This window comes from Platalea leucorodia, assembly GCF_965183815.1.
Source record: "Platalea leucorodia genome assembly, chromosome: 5".
NCBI classification, from domain to species: Eukaryota; Metazoa; Chordata; class Aves; order Pelecaniformes; family Threskiornithidae; genus Platalea; species Platalea leucorodia.
In genome coordinates this window covers 33,974,498-34,001,806 of record NC_138827.1, presented here as the reverse complement: position 1 = coordinate 34,001,806, position 27,309 = coordinate 33,974,498, and the positions used below count along the sequence as shown (strand labels likewise).

At 38.8% G+C, this 27,309-nt stretch overlaps 1 protein-coding gene across 1 annotated transcript in view; it reads left to right on the top strand.

Moving 5' to 3' along the window:
* PIGK (phosphatidylinositol glycan anchor biosynthesis class K) overlaps positions 1-24,744 on the top strand; it is a 73,151-nt gene extending 48,407 nt beyond the window's left edge. Inside the window, exon 11 of the mRNA XM_082314481.1 lies at positions 23,170-24,744. Coding sequence (XP_082170607.1) covers positions 23,170-23,286 — 117 coding nt within the window. The 3' untranslated portion in view covers positions 23,287-24,744. The remainder of the gene's footprint in view (positions 1-23,169) is intronic.
* The last annotated feature ends 2,565 nt before the right edge of the window (positions 24,745-27,309 follow it).

The following is a 27,309-nucleotide window of genomic DNA, read 5'->3' as shown; positions in this document are numbered from 1 at the left end:
TGCAGAAGATTCTATACTCCCTTCTGGTTCTTTTCTCAAAGTTCAAGGTCTGATTCTTAATCCGTCCTGCTGGTAAATTAGATGCTCAGCCCGCATTCACATGTCTTCTCATTCTTCACTGTTAGCCACAGTGGGCTCTGCCTATTTTGTGGAAACTCTCATGGCCAAATAACATAAAACTTGTGATATACTGGAAAACATGAGTATTGAGACTTAGCATCTCCCTTCTTGGTGATGCTTTAAAGAAAGCAAAAAGACCTACTCTGTTGCAGTCATGTGGAATTTTCTCCAAAAAGAAATATTTTTTAACTTTGTAGATGTGAGTCCTGCTTCAGGGACAGGTAACTATAGTTTTTCTAAGTCAGGACTGAATAGGTCAGATTACTCTTTTCCTAAAGATAGCTTGGCAGTATGGAATCTTTCGGGTAATCACATGTACTCTGAAAAATTGACCTGAAAGTTGGGGAAGATAATGACAGTTCATCATGGGAGACAAAATGGTACAGTCCATTCACTGCTTTGAGATAAGGAAAACTTCCAACCTGAAAACCGGGACTTGATGTTGGTCGGGGTAGCAATAGCCAGGTAGACAATGTGAGATCAAGCTGTGGTTTCAGACTGAGCTGGTTTTGAACGCTTAAAGATCAACAGGAACAAATAAAAGTCTGCTGAATGTTAAATTTGCTTACAAAATCCTATTAGTATTAATTATTGTAGATCTTTCCAAATACCTTTGTCAATCAGTGTCTTTAAGCAGTTGAGTTGCACGCTGCAGGCAGTGCTGGTTTTACCTTAAAGGAAACATAAGCTTTACTTTAAAACTTTAAAGTGTACAGGTCTTTCCTGCGAGACGTAAACACAAGGGATTTTAAAACTTTTGGCTGAAATCTGCACCTCCGGGAGGGATCTCTGATGTGTTCAGAACATGGAAGATTGGAAATCAGGACCAGTTTGTATGTCAGGAACTCCCTGGTGTTGTCAGAGCTTCAAATGACCCAACAGCCTGCAAATGTCACATTTAAAATTCTGTCTTCATGCCTGACTCTCAGCATAAATGAATTAAACAGCAGAGCAGGCAGCCAGTCAATATGTTCTTAACAGTGAGAGTGAGCAATGAAACAGTTTGGGGGTTGTTTGGAATCAGTAAATAGAAACTGCACGGAATGGCTCACCTAGAGGAAAATCTCAAATAGGAAACAGAATTAACCTTTAAGATGGTCGACCAGACGAAATGTCATAGTAATATTTTTACAACATTAGGTGGATAATAACCACAGAGGGTTCATTTGGCTACTGTGTGTTATACTGCAATAGAATATTGCACTGTGGAAAGGCAAGAATCTGTTTTTTATGTACTCTTATCTGTTTGCTGTAACAAATTTACCAGTAGTATAGCGCTGTGGTCCACACAAGGCAGCAAAACAGACTGAACAGAGCTGCAAATGTCTTTGATGTAGAGAAACGGGATAAAATGGCCATTGTTTGGCTATCATGTCAGGGAGTCAGGCGTCATGCTCTGGTTTTGTATGATTGTGATGCCCTTTTTGAGCCTCGAGGAGCTGTAATCAGCTAGGCATACTCTGCACCAGTGTCCTGGTGAATTAGCACTGCAAAGATCATCATGTATCGTTTCTGAGGGACCTGTGGCAATTGGGACACATAGGGCAAGGGCCATGTTACGTTTATATGAACAAATATTTTTTACTTTAAGAAAAAAGGAAGAAAGAAATAAGAAATAACATGAGCAAAACCAGTGAATAGTATTTATGGTGTTACGATGCTTTATCCAAATGGGTAATCACTGTGTTTAGTATGGGCTTTTGTTGTTGTTTCTATATCACATATAAGATTTCTCTCATGTTAACCCATGTTTTGTTTACCTCTAGGCAGATATAAAGGCATCAGTAATGTATATTTGTAGCATAAATATACATTAAAACTTCACAACGGTAGACAGGTATCCTAAATCAGTATAATGCAAAGTACCTTTTAATTGTAGTTAGTAGCCAACATGGCTGCTAATTCTATCTAAATTTCACTGTAAATTTATTCTCCTGGACACTACTAAAAGTCTACATGTTTTTCTTGGGCATTTACATGTGATTTCTAACATTCTCTTGAGTACTTCATCTCTGTTATTTTAAAAAATACTGTGCTAATGAACAGAAATTACCTTTTGATTTCTAATCTGATTATTCCACAAGAAAATTTCAGACTTGGTACATCCTAAACTATTTAATGAAAGGAGACCCAGAATTGATCTTAAACTTTATGGCACTAGTAATTATTTATTATGATAGCAGTGTAAAAACAAAAGAATAACAACACTGTAAAGTTCACAGTTCCTGTTCTCAGAAATGTGTTATATTTAATGCATTAGACCATGGTTAATTAAAAAGACAAATGTGAAGAGATGAAAATAAATAGCAGAATGAAAACAAATACTAACATTTGAGCCATTAGTTTTTAGACATGAACCAAAATCAGACATTTGTAAATAAAGTAGCTTTCTCCATTTTCAAAAACAAAAAGGAAAAACGTGTGCTTTTGACTGAAATAAAAAACCACTAGTGCTTGGTAAAGGAATGCAGTCATTAATATAAATGTCTAAAATGGCAAAAGTAAAGCTTTCAGAGGTATACCCACATAAGACAGCCTTTTTAATGAGGTTCTTTGTGTACAGCCATGCATACAATGCTGCTACTTATAATAAGTTTATGAATAGTAAGGCCAAAAAAAAAAAAGAGAGAGAGAGAAAAAGGAGAGAGTACTTTAATTCTGCACGTGTCTCTAGTTGAAACAGGTCTGGTGAAAGAACAGGAGAAACTGCGTTTGAGAAGATTGTTTTCATTTATCATAAAGGATATTCATTGCTGGCCTTCCAATTCAGCAAGGTATTTTAATAAAAGTACCTAACTTCAGTGTCAGTGCTCGTGCTCTGAATGTCACTATGTGTTAATATATTTTGCCTAACTGGGATTTAGGATATTGAAGAGACTTAAATTGTTACAGGTGTCTTACTGATGGAAGAATGTTTTATTGATGAAAGGCACATTTCAGTGGATAAATGCCAGATCTCCTGATGATGTTATAATTGAAAACAAAATGAAACAGCAAATTCAAACCATGATCAACTTGCATACTTATTTTAGTCCATTGTAAAATATTAAGCAAATAAATTAACGTGCTGTTAAAACAGGATGGTATTTCAGGAAACTAACATCCAGCCCATAGTGTCAATTGCACAATTTACTTAAAAATTGACATGGCTTACAGTTGCACGTTTACTTAAAAATAAAGAGTTCCTAGGTGTTTTCTCATGTAGGGGAATGTATGGGGGAATGTTAGATATAATTTCTAATTAAATTAGATTGAGTTTCCTTTTGGAGGTATGTCTTAAGTTTGTTTGGTTTGTAGAGTTTTAAAACCAGTGCCTTTCTGTTGCCTCTCTGTAGAAGCCTGTGGTGGGTTGACCCTGGCTGGATGCCAGGTGTCCACCAAAGCTGCTCTATCAGTCCCCGTCCTCAGCTGGGCAGGGGAGAGAAAAATATAATAAAAAGCTTGTGGGTCGAGATAAGGACAGGGAGAGATCATTCACCAGTTACCATCACGGGCAGAACAGACTCAACTTGGGGAAATTAGCTTATTACCAATCAAATCAGAGTAGGGTAATGAGAAATAAAAACTAAATCTTAAAAACACCTTGCCCCCACCCCTCCCTTCTTCTTGGGCTTAACTTCACTCCTGATTCTCTCTACCTCCTCCCCCTGAGCGGCACAGGGAGACAGGGAGTGGAGGTTGCAGTCAGTTCATCACATGTTGTCTCTGCTGCTCCTTCCTCCTCAGGGGGAGGACTCCTCACACTCTTCCCCTGGTCCAGCGTGGGGTCCCTCCCACGGGAGACAGTCCTCCACGAACTTCTCCAACCTGAGTCCCTCCCACAGGATGCAGTTCTTCATGAACTGCTCCAGCGTTGGGTCCCTTCCACAAGGTGCAGTCCTTCAGGAACAGACTGCTCCATCGTGGGTCCCCTGCAGGGTCACAAGTCCTGCCAGCAAACCTGCTCCAGCGTGGGCTCCTCTCTCCACAGGGCCACAGGTCCTGAGAGGAGCCTGCTCCAGTGCGGGCTTCCCATGGGGTCACAGCCTCCTTCGGGCACCCATGTGCTCTGGCATGGGGTCCTCCATGGGACACAGGTGGATATCTGCTCCACCACTAACCTCCATGGGCTGCAGGGGGACAGCCTGCCTCACCATGGTCTTCATCACAGGCTGCAGGGAAATCTCTGCTCTGGCATCTGGAGCTCCTCCTCCCCCTCCTTTTTCACTGACCTTGGTGTCTGCAGAGTTGTTCCTTTCACATATTCTCACTCCTCTCTCTGGCTGCAGTTGCACAGGTTTTTTCCCCCCCTTCTTAAATATGTTATCACAGAGGCACTACCACTGTTGCTGTTGGGCTTGGCCTTGGCCAGCAGCAGGTCTGTCTTGGAGCCAGCTGGCATTGGCGCTGTCGGACATAGGGGAAGCTTCTAGCAGCTGCTCACAGAAGCCACCCCTGCAACCCCCTGCTACCAAAACCTTGCCATGCAAACCCAGTATAAAGCCTTAGTGGAAAATGCCTTCTATAATCTCACACGATTACTGGGAGATCATGCTAACCGTGTTGAGTAAACATGTCTGTCTATTCCAGAGTCCAGTTGAGCAACTCATGTGAGCACCGTTAGCTTTGCTGAGTTTAGACTCAGGATGTTAGGGCGTTGCCACATCCAGTCTAGGCTGCAGTCTGCAATAAGGGAAATTGAAATAAGAAATGTAAGAAAAAAAGATGGGAGAGGGATCTCCAGAGTTATAGATGGACAGGCTGATGATCATCAAAGATGACTGTAGAGTTGGAGTTCTGTATTAAGTCTTGCAAGAAGCTCTTTGTTTCCATAATTTCTGTGCTTCTGTAACGAATTTGTTGCCCTCCCCCCACACCCCCCCCAAAAAAAATCCTTTTGCTTTGAAGATTAGTTTTTATTCATTCTCTGGACCTCATTCTCACATAGTAGAGGGGTGTTAGTTTATTGCATTTGTTGATGTTATTCCTGTTTCACGCTGATTTAATTGAGAGAGGTTTTCTTTAGCAGCATTTGGCAGAAATTGTTGAAACAGTATTAAGAAAATAGAACAAGCCATGTTGTATAGATTTTTTTGAAGTACTTTTTTATTATCTATAACAACAATTTTAGCTCTCAGACTTAAATGTTTTCACAAACATTAAATTAAAGTGCTTTTATGTGGCTTACAATCTTTGTGAAATGCTCGATATGACAATTAACCCATCACATGCTAATAGAGTCTTGAAAGCATAACTTTAAAATTCAGGGATCACACTGGTGCCCTGCCCCTCGCCTCGTAGCTGCCCTGTAGCAGTTATTACATTTCAAGGACGGCCTCTCGCTCTCAGTCTGTCTGTCCTGGTGGTGGAGTCTTGGTTCCTATTTATGCCTTATAAAAACCATTAGTGGTTTTCAGAACTTTGGTCAAGTATGCAAGGTGTTTAATAGCACAGCGGTAGCCCAGATCTTGATTTTTTTTTTTTTTTTAAATGCAGACAGTAATTTTGCTTTATGGATAATAATTTATTAAAAGTTTTAAAGTACTTTGAAAGTGATACTTCCATTTTACTGTGTCTTTACGGCTAAGAGGTTCAAAAGCAACTTGTGATACTTAGATGTGTCAGGTTGGATGTCTAAAGTTTTAGACACAGCTATTTATACATTCTCTGAAAATCCATTCCCGTAGCTGTGTTTGAAAATAACTTTAAAGCATAGCTTGCTTTTTAAAACTCTGGTCATAGTATTCAGCTAGATGATGTCAGAGATAAAATATGACCTTTCACCAAAAGGTCCAAATTGTGCTGCACCTGTTAGCACAGACACAGGTCTTTCCAGGAATGCTTTTCTTTGTCAGAACTGAGTTTTTTCAGGATGAATAAAAATTGAATTTTTCATATCAAAGGTTAAAGGTGCTCTCACTTTAGAATTCAATTTTATTTTAACAAAATACATTACATGGCTACCCAGCAAAAAGCCTTGTGGCATGTTACCTTGCACTAAGACACCTGCCCAGTCAGGCTTTACTTTTGCAGTTCTGAGCAACATACTGAAGACAGCGTTGTCCCCTTACCGCTGCCACTTCTTGTGGCCACTTTGGAGTGTATGGAGAACAGCAGCCTGTTCTGGCAGCGTCCGCTTCTGTCTGCTCCCGACTAGAGGTGAGAAAAGCTGTTTCCGATGTGTGTCATGGAAATCTGTCAACATCCTCTTCCTTGCCAGCTGACCTTTCTGGGGCTCAGGCATTCTAGCTATATTCATGTGCAGAACTAAACCCAGGTGTGCTGTACACCTATTGCTGAACCAGCCTTTCTTCATCTAGGGCATTTGGCGTGTATAGGAGTTAGAAATTCATGTGTTTTACTAAGATTTTTTTTTCCAATTCCTTTTCTTTTCTGTATTAAACATATGTTTGTGAATTGTGTAACCTAGAGGTGGTTTGCCTGCATTTTATAACTCTAATGAAAGTGGTCTCAAGTGGAATCATGACTGGATGTTATCCAGTAAATAAGAACTTGCTTCTTTCCCTAAATTTCATACAGTATGTGGATTTAATTTCTCTCACTGTTGCATAAGTTAGAGATTATTTAAATTCTTTTGGCTTCCTTTAAATTGAATGCTACCTCGTAGAAAACTCTATGCTCAAAAGGAGCAAAACATACTTTCTGTGAAAAGCTATTGCTGTGCAGTTTGCCAACCACCAAACCAAATATGTAATAGAGCAGCAAAGATACTCCTGCCAACACTGTGCTACTTGGTGCATATAGGTGCTTTGAAGTTCACTTCCCAATATTTCTTTTAATGTTAAGATTGATGAAAAAAATTGTGAGTAGCAGAGTCTTGCTGTGTGTATGAGTCATGTAATGCATGCAGTGTGTACCTTTAAATCTAGAGCATGAGTGCTTAATGATTTTGGTAGTACTGTTTTCTATAAATAATACATTAAGAATGGAATAGTCCCCTGTTTCTCTGACTGACTCCAAGCAATCACCAAATGCGTTCTTGACTTGGTTGTAGCTGGTGCAGATCTTTTACCAGCGAAACATTAAACCAGAAACATTTTCAGGTGTTTTTTCATCTAGTGAACTACTGCACAGTCAGTGACAGTATTCAGCACCCTCATCTGTAAGCTGGTAGTCCACACAAACAATAAGGTTGTCTCTCTTTTTTTTCTTATTCAGAAATTAAGTAGCACATTAGCCTAATGAAATCTCGTAAGCAATGTCATAACATTCCTGAAATAGAGCATATTTCTGAGTGTAGCATAAAATCTTTTTGTAAAAGATTTAAACTATAATTTTTTCATTTGCTGTTGGTTTTCTCATCAGTGCTTTCTGATCACAGAAGACAATGATGTGGAGTTAGCATAAATTAGTGATGATCTGTTTTTACAGACAGGGCGCAGCTGCTTTTGTTTTGTTATATTTTTCATCTGAGCATGAGGGAAACCCTCTGGAAGCAGGGACCTGATAAAGCAGTCTCTTTTCTTCCATCTTCCCATTAAAGGACTGTTGTGGGTGATCACTCTCTGCCTATCCGGAATCATTATTTTACTGTTTCTCAACCACAGGGAAGGTTCTACTTTTTTTTCTCTTTGTTAAGTTGAAATATTAGATGGAAGCTCTTCTCTTAGTCTTCAAGACAATAAAGATAAGTATCTTAGAATTATTTTTCTTCCAAATGCTGTCTCTCAAATCTTAAAAATTTAGCAGTAATTTTGAGGAACTTCATTTCTGTAAGGATAGACTACCGAAATATTCATGCATGGGGAACTCTTCTTTTGTCTGCACACAAAACTGCTCGGCAGAGCCAGAAAAGAAGCATGAGTGGTTTTTGTTGCTGACTGAGCATTACAGGGGAACTGAATGTAGTATTAAATTCTTCCAGTTATAGCTGAATACAATGCATTGAATAACTAAATGCATTGGAAGGTATCTTGCATGAGGAACCTGAACAGTCAGTTGTGGGGTTCTTGTTTTTAACTGTTTCCTACTAGAAATACCACACTGAACATTTTCAAGGGGAACAAGAAGGGAAACTGTGCCATGGCCTGTTCCAGTTGCCCAGAGACACTGGAGATGGAGGACGGTAGCTTTTTCTTGCCAGAAATGTTGCATGCATGGTCCATTCTTTCTTCCCTGTTTATGCATTAAAACATGTAACTTTACCTCCTTCCTTGCATTTTTAAAAAATGAAACCAAAGTATATTTTAAAAACAGAAGAATTATCTCTTTTTTTCCTATTACACAGCTCTGTTAAAAATGGTTGGTTGAGCAGTTACCAAAATGTTCTGTTCGATGTGCATGTATGTTATTAGCTTGTCTGGGCATCAGTAGGGTCCGGTCTCTGCTGTCATGTCTTGGAACGTGGATTTATCACTTCTTCACAGAAGTGGCACCCAGCAAGGTGACGGTAACCCCTAGACCATGCTCTCCCTCAAAGATAGTCACCTCTTCAGGGACATGTAATAGCAGAACTGGATGCAACTGATGCAGTGTTCTCAAAAATGACCATTTTAGGCTGTACAGATCCTGCAGTTTGGACAACGAAGTATAGCACCAAACTGTTCAGTTTTCTGAGGTCATGTCTTTTTCCTCTTTCCCTGACCTATGAAAACCGTTACATTTACAGATTGGCATTGTATCTTCATTTTTCTTTGGCACAGGGTGGGAGATCAATTTGGCAGCTTGGAGTAATTTAACTAGGGGCTGCCCCTCAAGTGGCCACACTCCACTCTCCCCCATTCCTGTTAGAGGCCTGTGCTCATTAAGGACAACAATGAGTTGAAAAAATACTGCTTCAAAAAAAAAAAAAAAAAAAAAAAAAAAAAAAAAAGGCATTTTTCAGCCTGGCTGGGTATGTGACTACAGAACTTTGAAAGCCAACTAGAATGGGTAGTATCAGCCACTTGATAAAGTGTAGGTATATTCCCAGCAAATTTTTGTTTATGTTTCTCATGAGCAGGTGAGAGACAGTGAAAATAATTGTTAACTCTGGAAAGCTGAAATGGAAATAAATTTAAGGCTTTTGTGCATATCATGGGAGTGCTCAGTTTGCCCTTGAGAATACTGGTAATATGAGGCATTATATGTGAACGTAGCGTCATCCATTTCATGGATTATGAGACATCAGTTTCATACCCACCAGCATATAGAATTGTCAGACGTACTATTAAAAAATATATTAAAAGATACTTCGGCTCTATAGTAGCTATAATTGTTAGAGGTGCCACGCTGGATTTGCAGCTTCTTTAAGAGGTAATTCCTGTAATCGTTTCTTCTTAATAAGCACTATCTAAGATGTAAAATGAAGGAAGAGGTTCAGGAAGTGACTGTAACATGTCAGGCTTTATAGAGTGCTGTAGATCTTTGTGGTTTACTCATCCGAACTTCAAATAACTGCACTTGGAGGGTTGGTAGTAGCTGTATGACCATGAACTCTAAAAATTATTGCACTTCTGATATTATTATATCTATTATTACGTATTATTTATTATTATATTATTATATATAATTATATAATTATTATATTTTATATTCTATTCTATATTATTATATATAATTATATTATTATTACATCTATTTTATATCTTATATTATTAAAAATTTATTTGTGCTTTTTTCAGCTGAATCAGCCATGTGTTTGACAACCCTGTATGCACAGACCTTTCAATATGCACTATTGATCTCTTTGTGTCTTTGTTTTGGCTTTGGACTTGATTGTGTCGTGATCCCCTTTTGTTGTGCTTTACGACCTGCTCACAAGTGTGATTTTAAGACCGTGGTTACTGTTTCTCTTGTGCTGTAGCTATGCTCAGAGCTCTACAGAAAGACAGGTTCAAGAATGCTTACAGCTTTAAAGTAAACTTCAAATAGCATGTTGGCAAAAAGCAAAACAAGGTTAACAGTGAGAGATTCTGATTTGTAGACTAGGGCCATAAAGGACCGTTACCTTAATTTCTTCTGACTTTCTGCACAGAGTACATAGATACTTTATTTATATTCTCCCTTCTTCGTGGCTACATTGAAATCAGGAAGGATGACTAGAAAAATCGAGTCAGTAGAGGCTGGTAGGTGTTTAATCAAAATATTGTAATTATGGGGGGAATATAAATGAGGAGGACAATTATGGCATATTAGTACATGTACATGATTACAGAAAGTATGCACGATATTACAGCTGTTACTGAAGAAGCAATATGTACGTGTCCCAGGGGTCTCAATTGCTACCGTCATGTGAATTGTTGCACAGTGCTATAGATAAAATATCAATAGGTATCTCACTTTGTTTTGGGCAGCTGATATTAGAACTGCTGCTACCGCTGCAAATGTAAGGAGGTTATTTTTCTGTTCTGTGATTTGAGACTCTTTGCTCTCCTTTGTGGTCATAATAAGCTTGGCTAATGTCAGAGCTGTTTTGCTAAAATATCTCTCCAGCCATTTTCACTCTCAACATCGTAGTCCTCTATTAAGCATATAATTCACTTTTTTCATCATTCTTTGCTTCTGTGAGATTTTTTGTGATACACTGGTCTGCATTCATTTGCATTTGTCATTTATAAGCCTGAATTCTTAGATGTTCGGAGTCTTTTTGGATTTGTCTGCGCTGGGTCCCATTTATTTGCTGTTCCTTCAAATATTGGAAAAGTGAGTGCTATTTAGGTCACTGTGGTGAGTTGTCTCCAGTGGGGATAACTGAATAGGTTTTCAGTGCATAATGGTATGCAAATAATATACCTCTGCCTCTCATGGGAATAGACTAAATATATGCACAAGCTTTCTGTGACCTTAATAGGTTTGTAGGCATCATAATACACCATGTGCTGCTGTAGCATAATATCTGATGTACAAATATTTCAACTGTGGTTGAGGAAAAAGAAATGTATGAAATAACTCTGGGAATTTAGTATGTGATCCACACACCTTACTGTGTATGGAAGTGTGTACCAGCGATATAGCTGATTTACCTTGTAACATAAGCAGTAGGTTTTAATAACAGTCACCGTTAATAAAACAGAAGATGCTTAATGTCTTATGCTTAGAACACAGTAATTCATTACGTTGGTGGAGCGTCTTCGTGCACGATGCAAGATGAAACTGTAAAACATACAGTAAAATGATAAATAAGTTACTCCGTTAGAATGTTTTTATGTTTATGATGTTTCACATGTAAAAGTACCTTTTAATAATTTTGCTTCTTTTTAGTTTATTTTTATTACAGGTTCTAGAGCAATTCAGGAAACAGATGCTGCGTTTAAAAAAGCTTTGCTTTAGTGAAGCTTTCTGTGCAAGAGAATGCATTCTTCCTAAAACTTCATTTTACTTAAATTAACTTGTATTTCCACTGAGGACGGCTTATATTAAGCACAAAGGGAGGCTTAGCAGTTTAGACTTCCATCAAATAAACTGCATAACTAAAAAGAGAAGATGCCAAGCCTCACACTCTTGTACTTGAAAGTATTGTGTTCTCTCTCCTGGGAACTTGAGATTAGAGAAATTATAAAGGCTTTGCATAAAAACAGGGAGTTAGAATTAATTTTTGCTTAAGCAGGGAAGTGTCAAAAGCCTATTATGGTAATTTTTCAATTTTGTCTTAACTGTTCACACATTTTAAAATAGTTGTACAATTGAGTGGAGGCATAATTGATGTGTTGTGGTTTCTTTTTTTTTTCCTTGGGCCATCGTAAAACATAGTTTAGGTGCACTTAGGCGAGGGAGAAGTAGGTGTGCTAATTAAGTAGATGAAAATTTTCATATCATAGTGAGAAAATTTGCCTAATGGATTGGAATAGTATTCTAAGAATGGTTCCCCTATGCTTAATTACATCCAAGTACCAAATATCAATATTACATGAAGACAATTGAACTACAAAAACCTTAGTGATAAAGCGTAATTCCGAGCAGTAGAATTTTAGGGTTGTAGAGACTATCATCTTCATTATTATTATTATAGTAAACAGTAGCAGTAAAAGTCTACGTTAAAAGTTATTTAATAACTTTATTAATTGTCTTTTAATGTAAATTAATAGCTGAAAATATCATGGAATGAAGAGCTACTGCTACATTTATTTTGGTAATCTTTATTGAATTAAAAATTATAAATCTTGTCTATATCATAACAGCCTATAAAGTGCTAGGGTAGTACTTCAAAAATTATGCTTGATCTAAAACAAGTTTTAGGACTTCCCTAATTAAAAGAAAATTGATTTAGCAAAACCTTTTAATGGTAAATTAAATCACTTTTTCTTTTAGTAAATACAGCATTTAACAGAAGAAATAACTGTTCCAGAGTTGCTTTAATTTTGGTGGCCAGTTTTGCTTGTTCTGTAGGAGGAGTCTTTGGTGGAACAAGCTTTGCATTTGGAATGAGACTTACTGGCACATGTGAAAGTAAGCGGTACTCCTAAGTGGTCATTGATTAGTAAGACTTTTGTTTTTATATGCAGAGAAAGGGCCTCTTTCCTACCTTTCAGCTAATTTTTCTGCAGAAGCCTCTTTCGGCTATGAAAGAGCTGCCTTTGGCATCCCAAAATTATGCCCAACTTGTTCACAAGTTTTCTGGCTTTGTCTGCCGTAGAAACTGGTGAGAAGACAGAGATCTGCTGTATTACTGGGATGAGTCATATTCTGCTTTATCACGTTTGCTGACACTGCTGAATGGCTTCTGTCAAGACCCACTTTCAGTTTCTCTTAACTTGTGCCTTAGGGTGGTCTGATCCTTCCTTAGCTCTTCTCTCCCAAAAAGCTGTGAACGGGAACTACCCAACTAAACGTACAGTATGGTTGTGCAGTTTTTGTGAGACGAGGCCTGCATAGGAGGGTCAGCGTCCATTCCGGCTGTTAGATTTGTTCTCCAGTTACAGGTTTGGTGGTTTGTATTTGTGTCCCTGGCATAATAATGCCAGGACTAAGAAAGTCAAGTGCGTACATGGATATGTGTGTGGAGTGGAGGGAAAGGAGGGGATGCTGTTAGATCCTTAGGCAAACTGCAAAGTATTTCTTAGTCTTTATTTCTTATTTTATTGCTTAATACTGATTGCACTGGGCGTAGAAACACAATGTTAGTGTGTGTGTGTGTAAGCACATGTGTAATTTGAGCGTAAGACTAAATTCTTGACTTAGTTTGTGTTACCTGTCACTAAGTATATGCAGGAACAGGACCTTTCTATATAAAGCAGATTACTGAAGGATGTTATAGTAGGCTGTCCAAGATGCAAGATTTAATTCCGTTTTCTGGTGTCAGTTCAGTGTTCTGTAACGTTTTCATTTCTCACATAACCTTGTACAGTTTTTATTAATCATTACTTTTTTATTGTTTACACATGAGAGCTTCTCTGATAGGCAGTGTTTATTTGAATGGTAGTGAGTAGTAAAATTAGCAGTAACAGTTTTGCTAGGTTTCTTCTATCTACTATATTTCTTCTAAGCTTATGCAGCATAAAAAGTAGCTGTTACCAATAAGCTCACATTGATAAGGAAAAAATATAAATGTTTTCAATCTTAGCTTGACGTATTTTGCAGTGCTGTGATGGCAGGTACCTTTCTGAACACTTTTCCTCAGGTGAAGGCACTGTTAGCTCCAAATATATACACACGTTTATCCCACTTAACCGTGTAAACTTAGTGAGGTGTTATTGGTGATTTTTTGGTGTTAATTATATTTTGTTTACCCTTCAGTAGCGTGCTGTGAGGAGCACAGCAATGTAACTCACCAGCTCTTGACAGGACTGATGAATGGCCAGAGATAGAGATATTGGCAGGCTCCTCTCTAGTGCTCTGTCTAGAATTGTTTTCCTAAATAATTCAGAGGGTTTAAATTTGATGAAATCATTTCCATTTGAAGAATGAATGGAAGGGGTAAATGAATGAAGACTCCGGTAATGGAGCAATTGTGTTCATACTGTTGGACAAACAAGACAGCATCCCGCATCGTCCTTCCTGCGCAAATTCTTTGCATGAGGTTGTGATTCAGCTTTGTGCAAGCGGTTACTTCTGTAGCAACTGGCTTTCTTGCTCGGTGTGTGGCACCCTGCCATAGCCAGCTCTCTCCTCCCTGCAGCCTCCCCCCAGGGCGAGAGGCCCCGCACATTGACAGCTGCCTCCTCTGGCTCGGTGCTCCTGGAGAAGCCTGGCTCCAATGGTGGGGCTCTGTGAATTAGTGAGTGATCACATCTTTTCAGGAGGGAGTGCTTAACACAAAAGACCATCTACAAATACATGGCTGACAAACAGATGATGAGTAGTACTTACAGGGGACTGAGTGACAACATGACATCAGTAGGGCAGTAGCCTGTGGTTAGTTTAGATGGTAGGCAGGAAAGGTGCAACTGGGTTGCCACTAGATGAGACAATCTGTGGTTTTATCTTTTTTAAAGACTTACCCTTTCAGAAAGACGTTGATACTGTACGTATTACATGTGGTAGTCTGGGGGAGTGTATACTCAGCTACACTCATTCATTCTTCCAGGAAGATGGTCTTTGTTGAGCCCCACGTAGCGTTCAACTGATGAACCTAGTGTCATGCAAATGTCATGTGGGAACAGTGGATATTTATGATACCATAAATCTGCCATTCTTTCTTATTGGCAGCTGCCTACAAAAACTCTCTGTAGGAAGGGATCTGCTCTCTGGGACTCTTATTCTTTGACATACCAAGCATAACAGAAATGGCTTTCTGGTGTAGGTGTAATTAAGTGCAACCACTAAATAAGTGTCTGTATTACTGCAGTGTCCATGTTTTATGATTTGTTTTTGAGGTTGTGTAGCAGCTAGAGTAGCCAAAAGTATTAGGTTGGTATTTCAGAATAGTTCTTTTTCGTTTTCCTTCTTTTATGCTCACAGAGAGAGTACGTGCAACATAAACTTGGGTGAGAATACTTGTCTGGCATGAGAGTGCAAAACTACTTAACACAACAATCGCCTTTAAAAGCTGGGTGGGGTGGGGGGAACAAAACTGTCTGTCACCAGCTATAATACACAGGCTTCTTACTGAAGCAATAAAAACACAGCCATATTTGGTCTTGCTCATATAAATGTGCAGGCTCCTTTTGCCTCAGCGCTGCTTCTCCCTCCATCCATTTTTTCATGCTTGCCTCTTTAATGCTGTGTTGAGTCGGGCAAGCTGGAGCTAGAAAATGTGGAGCTGAACTGCATACACGTATAATGTAGCACACGGCTCAGGGCAAAGGAAAACTCTTTACGTTATAGTTGCAGAGATTTAAAAAATGAGCAGTAAGAACAACGTGAATAAGGAATATTTACTTGGATTCCAGTTTCTTAAAATGTAGCTGCCGAGATATTTGATTAGATCTTGTACTCAGTAGGGCATATTGAGTATAAGATCTAATGTTGTCTAACATCTGTTGTTAATACAGCCTGTCACCTGGAAATAAATGAATAGATACTCATGGGATATCCAGAAAAAAAATGTGTGGTTAGAAGCGTCACTACTACTTTGAAAGGAATAGCATAATAATTTATGAACATCATGGTTTCTCCATATAAACAGAAGAAACTTGGTTTGAATTTGAATGATCAAAATTATACTTCATAATGGAACTTGTAAGGCATACAATTAATTTTACGAGATTAAGGAAAAAAAAACCTCCCTCAGAGCATATTGATCTAAAAGCATTTGAATGGACTCACCTTGTGGTCCAGAGACGCTATGGGAAATCAAAGTTACATTTCCAAGGAGGAAGCAGGAGAGCTGAGCTCCTTAGAAAGGTTGGGCTGGGTGAGGCTGGGACTTGGAGTAATCATCCCAGACTGAAACAGGTAGGAGCCCATGCATGCACTTACTGCCTCGTCTCCGCAGAGCTGAGAGGTGGGGTCTGGTTCTGCTCCCACTGGCAACGTGACATGGTATTCGTGTGAACAAGATCTGCACCGTAGAAGATTCTCAGATAATCTTTTCCCAGGGGGAAGTGAGCAGTGCATGCTGCTTGGAAAAACCGTGCTCTGAGAATAGCTTGGCCCTATTTACAAAATTGTATTTTTGTGAATACAAAATATCTTTGTCCCTCTAGCAGCCTCTACGCACCCTTTTCACCTCCTTTGTTCTTTGCAGCTGCTGTTTCTGTCTGCTTAACCCAGTTTTGGTAGCAGCAAGTGAGTTGCTTTTATATCTGATCATTTTTAGAGGGCCTCTTCACCGAGGTCTGCCTCGCTAGCGTGTATTTTTGTCATTTTCTGACCCCCTCCAGTGTAAGGACCTCAAGAAGTTTATCTTTCCATTTGTGGCATGGCACTGTGCACTGAATGCCTTTAGTCTTGTTTTCGCTAATAATCCTCTTCTTGTTTCAATTAATTAAATATAAACATATTAAAAAAGGAGGATGCCGCTCAAAGTAGCAGTGGCCAAGTTTTGAATACCGAGTCTACTTTAATTAAGCTGCTCATCTTCTATTTTTGCATGCTTCAGTTGGCATGAAGCTTTGTGTTTGCAAATGTAATTCGTACATTTGCTGTGCGCTTAGGTGCCCTTTTGTGAAAAATCATGATCATGGCTTCATATAAGAGTATGAATTTGATTAAAATATAAAACCCAATTTGCTTAATAGACCTGAAATAGATGTAGTTGGGTTTTTTTCCCTAAATACAACTTTACATTTTGACTTTTTCCATCTCCACCCTAAAGCATACGTGAGTTCCATACCGTAAGTCAGTGATAGCTGAGCAGGTAAGAGCTCAGCCCTCGTGCCTCAGCAGAGGTAAGACCTCTGCTGTGCCAGTCTGTCGGAGATAGATGGGGATGGTTACCGCTGCCAGTACAGAGCTGTGTTCGTTAGCTTTGGATGTAGCAAATCACACGCCTGGGTTTGGAGGCCCCCCAGTACAATCCCGATTGTGTTTGCCAGGCGGGCATCATTCATCTGAGCGCTGGCTTGTCTGGGAATTAAACTGCCCTGGGTCCCAGGTGCTGGGAAAGCTCCCTTTGATTAGAAGAAGTATATTATGAATTGTGTCACAGGTTGGAAGATTAATGAATAATTGTTAAACCACTAAAAGCACTTTAAAGTGCTATGTAATGCTGAGAGATAACACTGAAAGTAGAGAATAATAAGTAGAAGTTCATTTCTAAAAAGCCCTTATAGATTACATATTTTAGAAGGAAATGAAAAACTAAAGCTATCATAACAGTGTTGTAGTTTATATTATGGTGATTATACAGTTTTCAAAGTAAATATTTAAAATGCAGTTGTTGGCATTGATATGTTAATTTAGTTTAACAGCTGTTCTTTCCCGTATCCTTCATGAGTTTTTGTTGTCGATGAGTGAACTTTCTTCATTATTTTATTAATACTGGAGATATCAGTAATCATGGCACTGTGGTTAATAAATACAAACTGGGAGCTTAGACAAAAGTGCTTTAAATTGGTTTGCAGATTAACAGACACCATTTATGTTGGAGTTGTCTTATGACTTTAATCTCCCTGTGGGCACAAAAGAGGATTAAACTATTACTAGATGGCTGGAGTTACTTGATTTCCCCCACCCCCCTGCGAGGACCCCAAATCCAAACTGTAACTGACAAATTAGAAGTGCATACTTCCACTAAAAGCTTTGAAGACATACTTTATGCAGTGATTTGCTTGTGATACATATAAATTCATTCTGAAATTAAACTTTGTTGTGTGCTTTCTCATAAGAATTGAGAGGATTACCCAGTTTGAAATTTGAAATTGCAAGTAAACCTGAATTGTTATGGAGTGCCTCTAGGAAATATATAATGTGCTATTGGCACAGTGCACTGCATGGCAGAATTTGGCTTTTCCAAGGAGTTCCCTTGTCCTTCAGTTTGAGATCAGCTGTTTTTTTCTGAGATGAGAAGCAGGCGGGTTGCTGGATTTCGAAGACCTGTTTTGAAATGTGGATCTTTCTTTTTTCAGATTTCAATACTGGTCTTTAACACAGACCGTAACAGAAAATTAGGTATCTTGAGAAACAAGAAAGAAAACCTTTAGTATTGCAATGGAAGAAATAGAAATGTTCATTTAAATGGAGAATGACCAAGAAGAAAACTTGGAAATCTACACCCCAAAATACATAAAATTCACCCCACTGATCTAATAATGACGGCGAGCACGGCACAGAGAAGCAGCAAGCATGCTTCGCTTCCCTGCGAGTGCTTGCTGCCCCCCAAGACCAGTAGAGGTGGAGAACTCCGGAGAGGGGTGTGCACGGGATTTCCCCCCGGTGCTGTAGCTGCTGCTCCCTGCCAGGAAGCCTCAGAATCCTGGGTGGTATTTTATACCGCGTGTGCGGCAATAAATAGGCCAAAACTGGGTCTAGGGCACTCTGCACTGAAACTCCCGAGAGAATCAAGCAGGGATTAATTTGAAATACGATAGCTGCCACTTTAATGGACTCGTTGGAACACAGCACTTCCAATGTTTTATTTTTGTGCAGTTACATATGGATATTTTGCACCCGTGGTACAGACACACGCCATCTGCCTCAGGTTGGGGAGAACATCCCCCATAGCAAGGACGATGTGCACATTCATTTTTAAGGTTTTGCCCACTTTCTTAAAGCCCTGTTTGGAATAAGATGCTGGAGGAGGGTGAAGAATTTGCATATCCCTTTTCCATTTGGTAATTACTACATTCCTGACTATAATACTGTGTGCACTGCTTTCTCTGCTGCCACCATCCCAATGTGGATTCCGAGTTTAACCCAAAGCTTTCTGTACCATATTTTTGTCCTTATTGAGGACACTAATGCAAAGGGAGTTCTGTTGGAAGAGGACCGTAGGGTTGGATTATAATGATATTTAACACAGTGGTTTCCATGTGAAATGTTAATACATGATGTTTTAAATCTTATTTCTGTGCTGATGTAACATTTTAAAATTAAACCATTCTTAATCTAATTACCACTTCAGCTTTAATACTTTTTTTTTTTTTTGCATAAAACTCATTTTAATTGGAGTAACAAGTATTGCATGTTTTATGAAACACCTTCATTGAAAGTCTTGGATACTTTCCATTCAGGTCCCTACAGACCCATCCAGTTTGAAAATACGCTGTTTTATCCTCTCCTTAATTACAGTACTTGGAGCAACTCTCTGTTAACTGTTTTTAAGTTCCACCAGATAATGAGTCTACCAGAACTAGAGAGCGTACAACAGAAAACTGTTCACAGGAGGAAGCTTGCTGTTGCTTAGCTACCTATCCTTTAAATTTGGAATCTAGCCCTTCAGCTGCTAAATGTGTTTGTTCGTGACACACTGTACCATTTTATACGTGCATTTCACCTGTGTGTTTCTGCTATTATTGTAGGGATAAAGAGCGTTTATAATGGGCTTGTGTTGTGGCGCAGATCACAAAACCTAAGTACGTGGGTTACATGAGCAGTACTTGGTATACTGAGTTCTTGGGTGGGTACTACAACAGGGAAATTCAGACTAACTTGAGCCGTAAGAGCTGCTGCCTCTGCTCCTCCTGATCGGTCCCAAATATCAGAAAGTTATGCATAATTTGTACATACTGCAACCAATCTGTAGTATTTTAATAGTACGCATTCTCACATCCATTTAGGCATAATAAAGATACATAATTAATTGCAAATGAAAATACTGCAACACTTAACATTTTTTTTGTCCATTTAGCATTTTCTCGCGAGTGAGAAAATGCCTGACTTTCAGAAAAACGCCTGAGATTCATAGAAATTTGCTGGAATAAGACCCTGAACTAGGCAATGTTCATTGGATAAATACTGAATTTTTTTTTAGGAATCTGGGAAGAACTTTCTATTCACTAATGCTTTCTGATCAGTCCTAAAATTGATATAAAGGGACACTTTATCTAGGGATTGCTTATGGCAACAGAACTGCTATAAGCATAGAAAGAAATTCTGTCTTTGCTAAGCCTTTTTCCAGTATGTGGATCTAAAATGGAAACTTTTTCATTGGCTATTAAAGTGATTCTTTTTTACTTTAATAGTTTTTCCCATTAGGAGCGATCTCTGTGACTCTTCCCCACCTGCCTGCACAAAATAGTCAAAGCAGCTTCTGCAGCAACACAGTTGAGGCTCACGTATGTTTGTAGAAGGGCATCCCGCCTTGGCCTCTGCCTTCATAATGCAAAACTGCTGACGTAGCTGCGGCAGCTCGGAGCGATGCCGCGCTTCCTCGCTGACACAGGTACACCAGCAGTGCTCATGGGAGTGACGCAGCTGCGCCAAGAGGAGAGAATCGTTGGGTATGCTGTTACAATGGTGCCAGCTGAAAGCTCTTTGCCGGCCCACGTTACAAGTACAATTTGCTGACATGATTTATGGAAGCAGCGACTTCATCTTCCATGTAGATGGGTTTCATTCACAGGTGCAAAATGCAGCTTTTTGTCAAGGAGCTTCAGTGCTGTTGCTGCTTAGCTGATGGGCCCAGCTGGACAAAGATTTGTTACTCAAGTTTTCTATGTCATATTTGTTACGATTTCAGAAGGATGAACTTGTCAATTCGAAAGCTAATTACATTTTTAATTCACTGATGAACTTTCTTGGGAATCTATGATCAAGTTAATTTAAAGAAAGTGACATATTTCAGCTCTTAAAGGTATACTTTGTAGGTTTAAACATGAATCTCTGTCATCCTGTTTTAGGTATTCATAAGGTTTTGATATCTGTATGCCCCTAGTGGAAAATACTGGCATATTTCAATATAATTTTGTGCTCAATTAACCTCACTATTGACTTACAGATGTACAATAGAGTTGCATCTCTTTGCCCTTTTATTGAGGTTTAATATTTATGTGTAGGTTTCAGTTTCTGGGTCTGTAAATCTTCCTCATTAAGATAATTTATTTTTAAGATTACTAAGTATTAAGCTCTTGTATAGCCTCATATCTCTTTTTTGTTGTGCCTTCATGTTTTTAATACTTCACATTTTAATTTTGCATCCCATATATGTATGTCCTTGATTTCCCAGCGCGGAGCCGTTGCTGCACTGGCCTCCATTTGCTTGTGGAATTCCATGGAGGCTTCAGTACATGGCATGACAAAATGTAAAACCATACTCATAGATCACCTTATAAATATTTATTCATATAAATTCTTTAAAGAAATTAAATTACGTGTTCTATACAAAATAGGAGAGAGAGGCTTTTAGTGTCACTGACTGCAAATTGAAGTCATTTGTCTAGAAGGGTCAGGTGCCACTTTGTGGTAAGGAATTTGTCTGAGATCCAAGAAAGGAAAGATTGATAGTACAAAGAGATTGATGAAACGGGCACTGCAATATGCATACGAAGTTACGGGTTAATTAGGAGGATTTAAACAAGAAAGTTCCTTTGTGTGGAGAAGTGTCGTGTGCTGTTACTTTCAGAAGCGAGGTGTGCTGGCAGCCTTTTTGAACACGCAGAGCTGATTTTCTGAGCTGTTTATAGGGGGATGCGTGGTTGCGAGTATCAGCGAGGTGGCAGATTACCACCAGCACGTACACCGCAGCTGATGGGTGCTTCTTAGGAGATTGAGTGCTTTGCATACACAGGCACCATCTCTGCTCCTATCTTTGGTTTTGTTGCTGTTGATGTAAATTATAAGGCTGGTTCTGTGATTCCTGTATCAGAGTAAAATCATTAATATTTCAGTTCTTCGGGTGTCTCAGGTGACGTGGCTGTTTGTTATACTTTTTAATTACAAGCGTGGTACTTGGGAGAAAAATCCTAAAGCTAAACTATGTAGCTTAGAAAATGGGAGCCTCAACAAACATTGTTTTCTTGTTGATAGGAAAGCTGTTTTGAAAGAACAGACGCTGCAAACTGTTCATTATTGCATTAAAGTTCACCAGCCACCTGGTACGTTTAGTGGAGAACGACAAGCTTCCGTATACAGATTCACGCAGAAATTGAAACAGTACCATCTTTCGCAATAGTTATTCACATGGCAGAAAGGGAATTTTAAATGTGACTTAAATGCAACAAAACCAAAATGCTCTCTGTGCCCCCTGTGTCTCGTTCACTACAAGGGCAAAATAGTGCAAATCTTTCAGCAAGGCGGGAATAAAAAGCTCAGCAAGCACTTCAGTATTTGTTATTGTAATAGTAAATCATCTCTGTCTGCCTAGAAGATCTGTAAAACATACCTGCTGAGGGCGAGAGTAGGCACAGGCATGAGGGACTGAGTTATACTTCTACATACTGTAATTCTGATATTTTTGTTATGATATTCTTAACTAAAATTTTGGATTCATATAGCTTCACCTTGTTCTTAGCCTCAGAGACAGATCTTGGGGCACATAGCAGCTCTTCTGCCATCCATTTCTCACTGAATATGGAGTATCTGAAATTTTTGTAAATATGAGGAGGAAGAGGACAGACAAGTTTTGTCTTGTCTTACTGCTAAGTGTGAGATAGAAAAGGCCTTAACAAATTGCAGTGTATCGCTTTTTTTACTGAAGATGGAAAAAATTGTTGAAGGGACAAGGATTTGAATTGCAGAATATATTTCTACGTTAAGGAAAGGCAGTTAGACTCAATGAGGCCCCTGGGAAATGTGATTGACGTTAAAACCAATCCTATTTTGTTTTATGATATTCCTGTAATAATGAATCTTAGCTTCTTATGTGGTTAGATATCTGTTTATTCACATAATTCTGAGTATAAAAGGAGCTGTAGAAAACATTCTAGGTAGTGGAAAAAACAACGCTGTCTTTTCTCTTTCACATTTTCACTTGTAGGAACTGTTTTTCATACTCGCAGCATTTTTCTCTTGTATTAACATGAGACCAGATATGAGAAAGTCTGTCCAAACAAATGAGTTTGAACATGTCCCACAACGCTGATATGCTCTGTCAAAGTGGTGTCTCGGGCACAGTTCTAGTGGCCTTTTTGTGGTCCTTAACCTCCCTGCTTGAGTGGCAGCTCACCTCCCATCAGCCGTTCCACCACATCAAGAAGAAAGATGCTTCTACTTTATGAAGAAATACAGCTTATTGGGATTGTTCTCTGCTGCAAGGATTTCTTTTTTTTTGCACTTGATAAACACAGTGCCCGTTTAATGTGAAAACTAAGTACGAATTCTTTGTTTATCTCTGTTTGTTTGTTTGTTTGTTTGTTTTTTCTTTTTTTTCAGAAACCAAAACAAAAGGACTGGCATCCTCCTGGAGGATTTATTTTAGGGCTCTGGGCATTGATCATCATGGTTTTCTTCAAAACATATGGAATCAAGCACATGAAACACATCTTCTGAATTCGAGCAAGGAAGATGATTGCTTTGACTGCTACTTTGGATTCATTGGTGTCACCTGAGTGCTCTGTATGTGCGCTGTGGTTGTAGTGAAAATCGGTGTTGAGATCTTGCTTCTAAAGCTGCTTTTGAAGTAATCTGTTCTGCCCCTTTTTCTGAAAAGAGTCTAACAAATAGTTTTAATGTTAGACTTTTTTTTTATTTTGTTTTGTTTTAAACATATTTTAATGCTTTTCTAAGCAGTTTTTCTTTCCAGTTAAACCTAAAAAAGAGGAAGGATCTAAACACAGTAACAACATTTTTGAGGTTGATTGTGAATTGTAAATGGGCAAATTCTTTCCCCCGTACTTCAAAGTAAATCTTAGAAGTAGTCAACCTATCACTAAAGAACTAGACATTGTGCAGAATGTTATTTAAGATGTCATTTTATCAATAAAAACTTAAGCCACTTTGCAGACTTTGGCATTACGTATTGAAAGCTTTCTTCACAAAAATAAAAATACTCTAGAATGTATTGATTTTTTTTCTTATTCTTTTTTTTTGTCCTTATTAAACACAACCCTTAGATCAGTCTTTTCACTTTAGACGGTCTTGAGTCTAGGATTCTATGAGTTGGTGAAAGTGAAACAAAAATATATGATGACCTCACTGAAACTACTTCAAAAAATGCCAAAAAAAAGTGAAACTACAACTTCGCCATGTCCATTAGGAACCCTTCATGGGTGTTCTATTTTTGCTTCATACAGTGTGGAGTTGGATGCTTTCAGGATTTCCAATGCACTGGATTTTTGCACGGAAGAAAATTGACTCTAGCATCAGGATGAAAAATGTTATAAATGTACTATTGTATTCTGTAGTTTCTGAGCCCTTGGAAAATGAGCTTTATCACCTAGGTTTTGTAAATTCTGTTTTGGCATATTGATTTGTTCTTCTTGGACATTTACTGATGAATGTATGCTAAAAAGGGTTTTGTCTGTGTAACATACTGATATTCGTGAAGAGAAGAGCAAATTTGTGCATGTATATCGAAACAAGTCTGTCAGCAAGGAGAAGCTTTTGCAGTATGCTTTTGGAACCTCTTCTCTAGCTTCATCATAATAAAGCTTACACGATGCATACATGGCCTAAATGCTAGATATGTATCTCTAGAAGTTATTAGGAATTATTTGTAATCACACATAATATCAGAGTGAATATGTTTTTCTTAGAATATGGTATTGAGCATATTGCACAGAACATACAAATTCGAGTGCTTAAACACTTTTATCGTGCTTTTTTCTTCTCTTTCAGATTGATTGTGGCATTGTAGCCTCGGGTTAGAGGTAGCAGACCTGTCAGAGAGCTGTGTGTATGCACTGACTGGGAGGGCCACAGAGAAGGCAGCCATTGAGGCTTCCAGCTGTTTCTAAGGGCTGATGCCAGAGAACAATAAAAACAGCGGTGTAGTATATCTCTTGAGGATTAAAAACTTTTTTTTTTCTCTCCATGCATCTTCTAGGCTTGGAGAGGATAAAGGTCCAAAATGGTCTGTTACCAGGAGGTAAACACTTGCCTGCTACACCTTTACCTTCCTGTAAAGTTATGGTGCTGAGAACTTTGTTGTGCTTTTTGGTGAACAGCAGGAATTGTTTTCAGTAACATGTGCTAAGCACCAAGAATAGGAATTAATCTGTATTTAAAACAAAAGCATTCCTACACCACTGTCCTTATAGTTCTGTAAACTAATATTCTGTGATAAATAATACTAGAGATTTCTTCCCAGTTTGCTGATGAGAAGTTTTTGTGTAACTGATGCACAGATCCCCTGCCAACAGCAATGCAACTTAATGTGAAAGATGAAAGCTCTCTTTGCTGGAAATGCCTCCCGCAGAGAGGGAGGAGTTGAACGGGTCTGAGCAACGCTCCTAGCGCTGGATCTCTCCACAATGTGTTGGGTTTTGGGGTTGTTTTTTGGGATAGCGCCCTTCATAAGCAGTGACTTTGTATCCAAAATCCTGATACAACAGTGATTTTTTGTAAAATGAGAAAACCTTTTTCTTTTTTCCCCCTCCCTCAGCTATTTCTAATGCAACACTCAACTAAGATCTGTTGTATGTAAATGCAGAGAGACACTATAGAAATGTGTAGACAGGTAGAGAAATGAATCCTACAGAATTTCTTTGAGGATTTGCTTAGCTTTCATTTTTTAATCCAGCCTTTGATATTCTTTTTTGATTGTAATGAATATTTTTAATCAAATATTTATTTTATAGGCAAGTTTTGTCACACTTCAAAAAGTGGCTAAACTGAAGTTGATGGAGCTTTGTGCCTTGCTTCAGTTGCAATTACACTTACTCAGACTCCTCGGACCCTATTAAATTTTTCTCTCTCCCTCTTTCAGCCACCTTTTGCAGGAAGTGATAGATAGAAACATCGACCGAACTCAGCTGAATTTTGCAAGTATCAGAAAATACCAAAGATGCAGTCCTATTGAAAGCTTATCTGCTTGGGGAAAAGGAGGCAATTAGGTGGGTTATTAAAATGCAATCTATGAATAGAAGCGCTCAATAAGTGTGAACGTGATTAAATTGAAGTGAGAACAACAATTTGACTGGAATGCAGCAAACTGTGCTTTGGGCATTTCTAACATTTGTATATGCACAAAGTGAGGAGTTGAAATAGATCGTTCTCAGAGTCACCATGAAGTTGCCTGTGCTACACTTAGGACACAGTATTTTCTGTACAGTGATAACGTCTATGCCTTGAATAGTTAGAGTCTAAAAGCAAGTATAGAAACGTCACAGCATTGTCTGTAAATGTGTTTTGTATATTTATTTGTTTATTTATTTGAAGTTAATCTTTTCATTTTCCCTGAGAGCCCTTCAAACTCAATTTGGGATCTGGGCTCTGAGAACCAGCCAGGTCGTTCTCACTCACAAGCCGTTTGTGTTTTTCATGCCAAACCGTGTGCTTGCGCGGTATAGATGCTTCCTCTGTTGTGCACAGGTGATCTTTTTAATGGAATCCAGAAAACAAGCTAGATGGCAGTTTCCTGATGTTTCTTTGCATAGAAGCTTCTCGAGCAGAATTACGTTTCAGCATTTTGTGAGCCTACATAGGTAGGTCTGTGAACCAAGTGTGCCCATGCTTGCAAAATTTTGTACATTCACGTCTGCACCCTGTACTGTGTAACTGCATTGACAGGTCTTGCAGTGGGTTTCATAGACGTTGTTTAGAATACTTGTGGATGATAAAAATATAAGTTGTTTGATTTCAGTTTTTCAGCTCTCTTTCGGGATCACATTGAAATGCGTTACTATTACTGAACTGAAGAAATGGTAAGTTAACAGTAGGTTTTTACTCACATACACATTCTCTCATGTCTCTGCACTTCATTTGATTTCTGAACTGGCTATGAAATGCTGGATACATTTGAGAACACCGTTTTGTATGACCATGCCCAAACGTTTACACAAATGCATGACTCTAAGCTACACTTCTGTAACAGACTGAAAAGTGAGATTCCCACAAAAATCAGTGGAGGAAGAAGCCTGAGTAGTGATGAGGCCATCAGCGTTTCATTGGTCTATGCCAGCTAAATCTTTTTATATTTATGTGAATATCACCATGAAATGCTGTTGTCTTAGCATAAGCAAAGATCATAGACCATTCAAAAGTATCTTCACAAATATCATTAGCGATAGCGTATCTCTTCTAGAGAGTGGAGAATTTTTTTTGTTGTTGTTGTTGGTTGTCTTTTCCCCCCTAAAAGCTGGTCTCCGTTATTGACTACAGGAAAGCAAATGTAATCTGGTTCTGTTGCTGAGTGTCTGCAAATTGAGCCCATTTCCATCTCTTGTTTGAGCAGTCGGAGATTTCCATTCTCTGGTACCACATCCACGAAACATACTGGAAGTGAATGGATCTCGTGGTCTAACGTGCCTTCAGATGGGCATCACTGTGCGCTAAAGCAGGGCTGGGTTGCACGTAGTAGTAAATCAGCGATTTGTGAAGGAGCAAAGACCAGATTCAGCTGTGAATTTATCA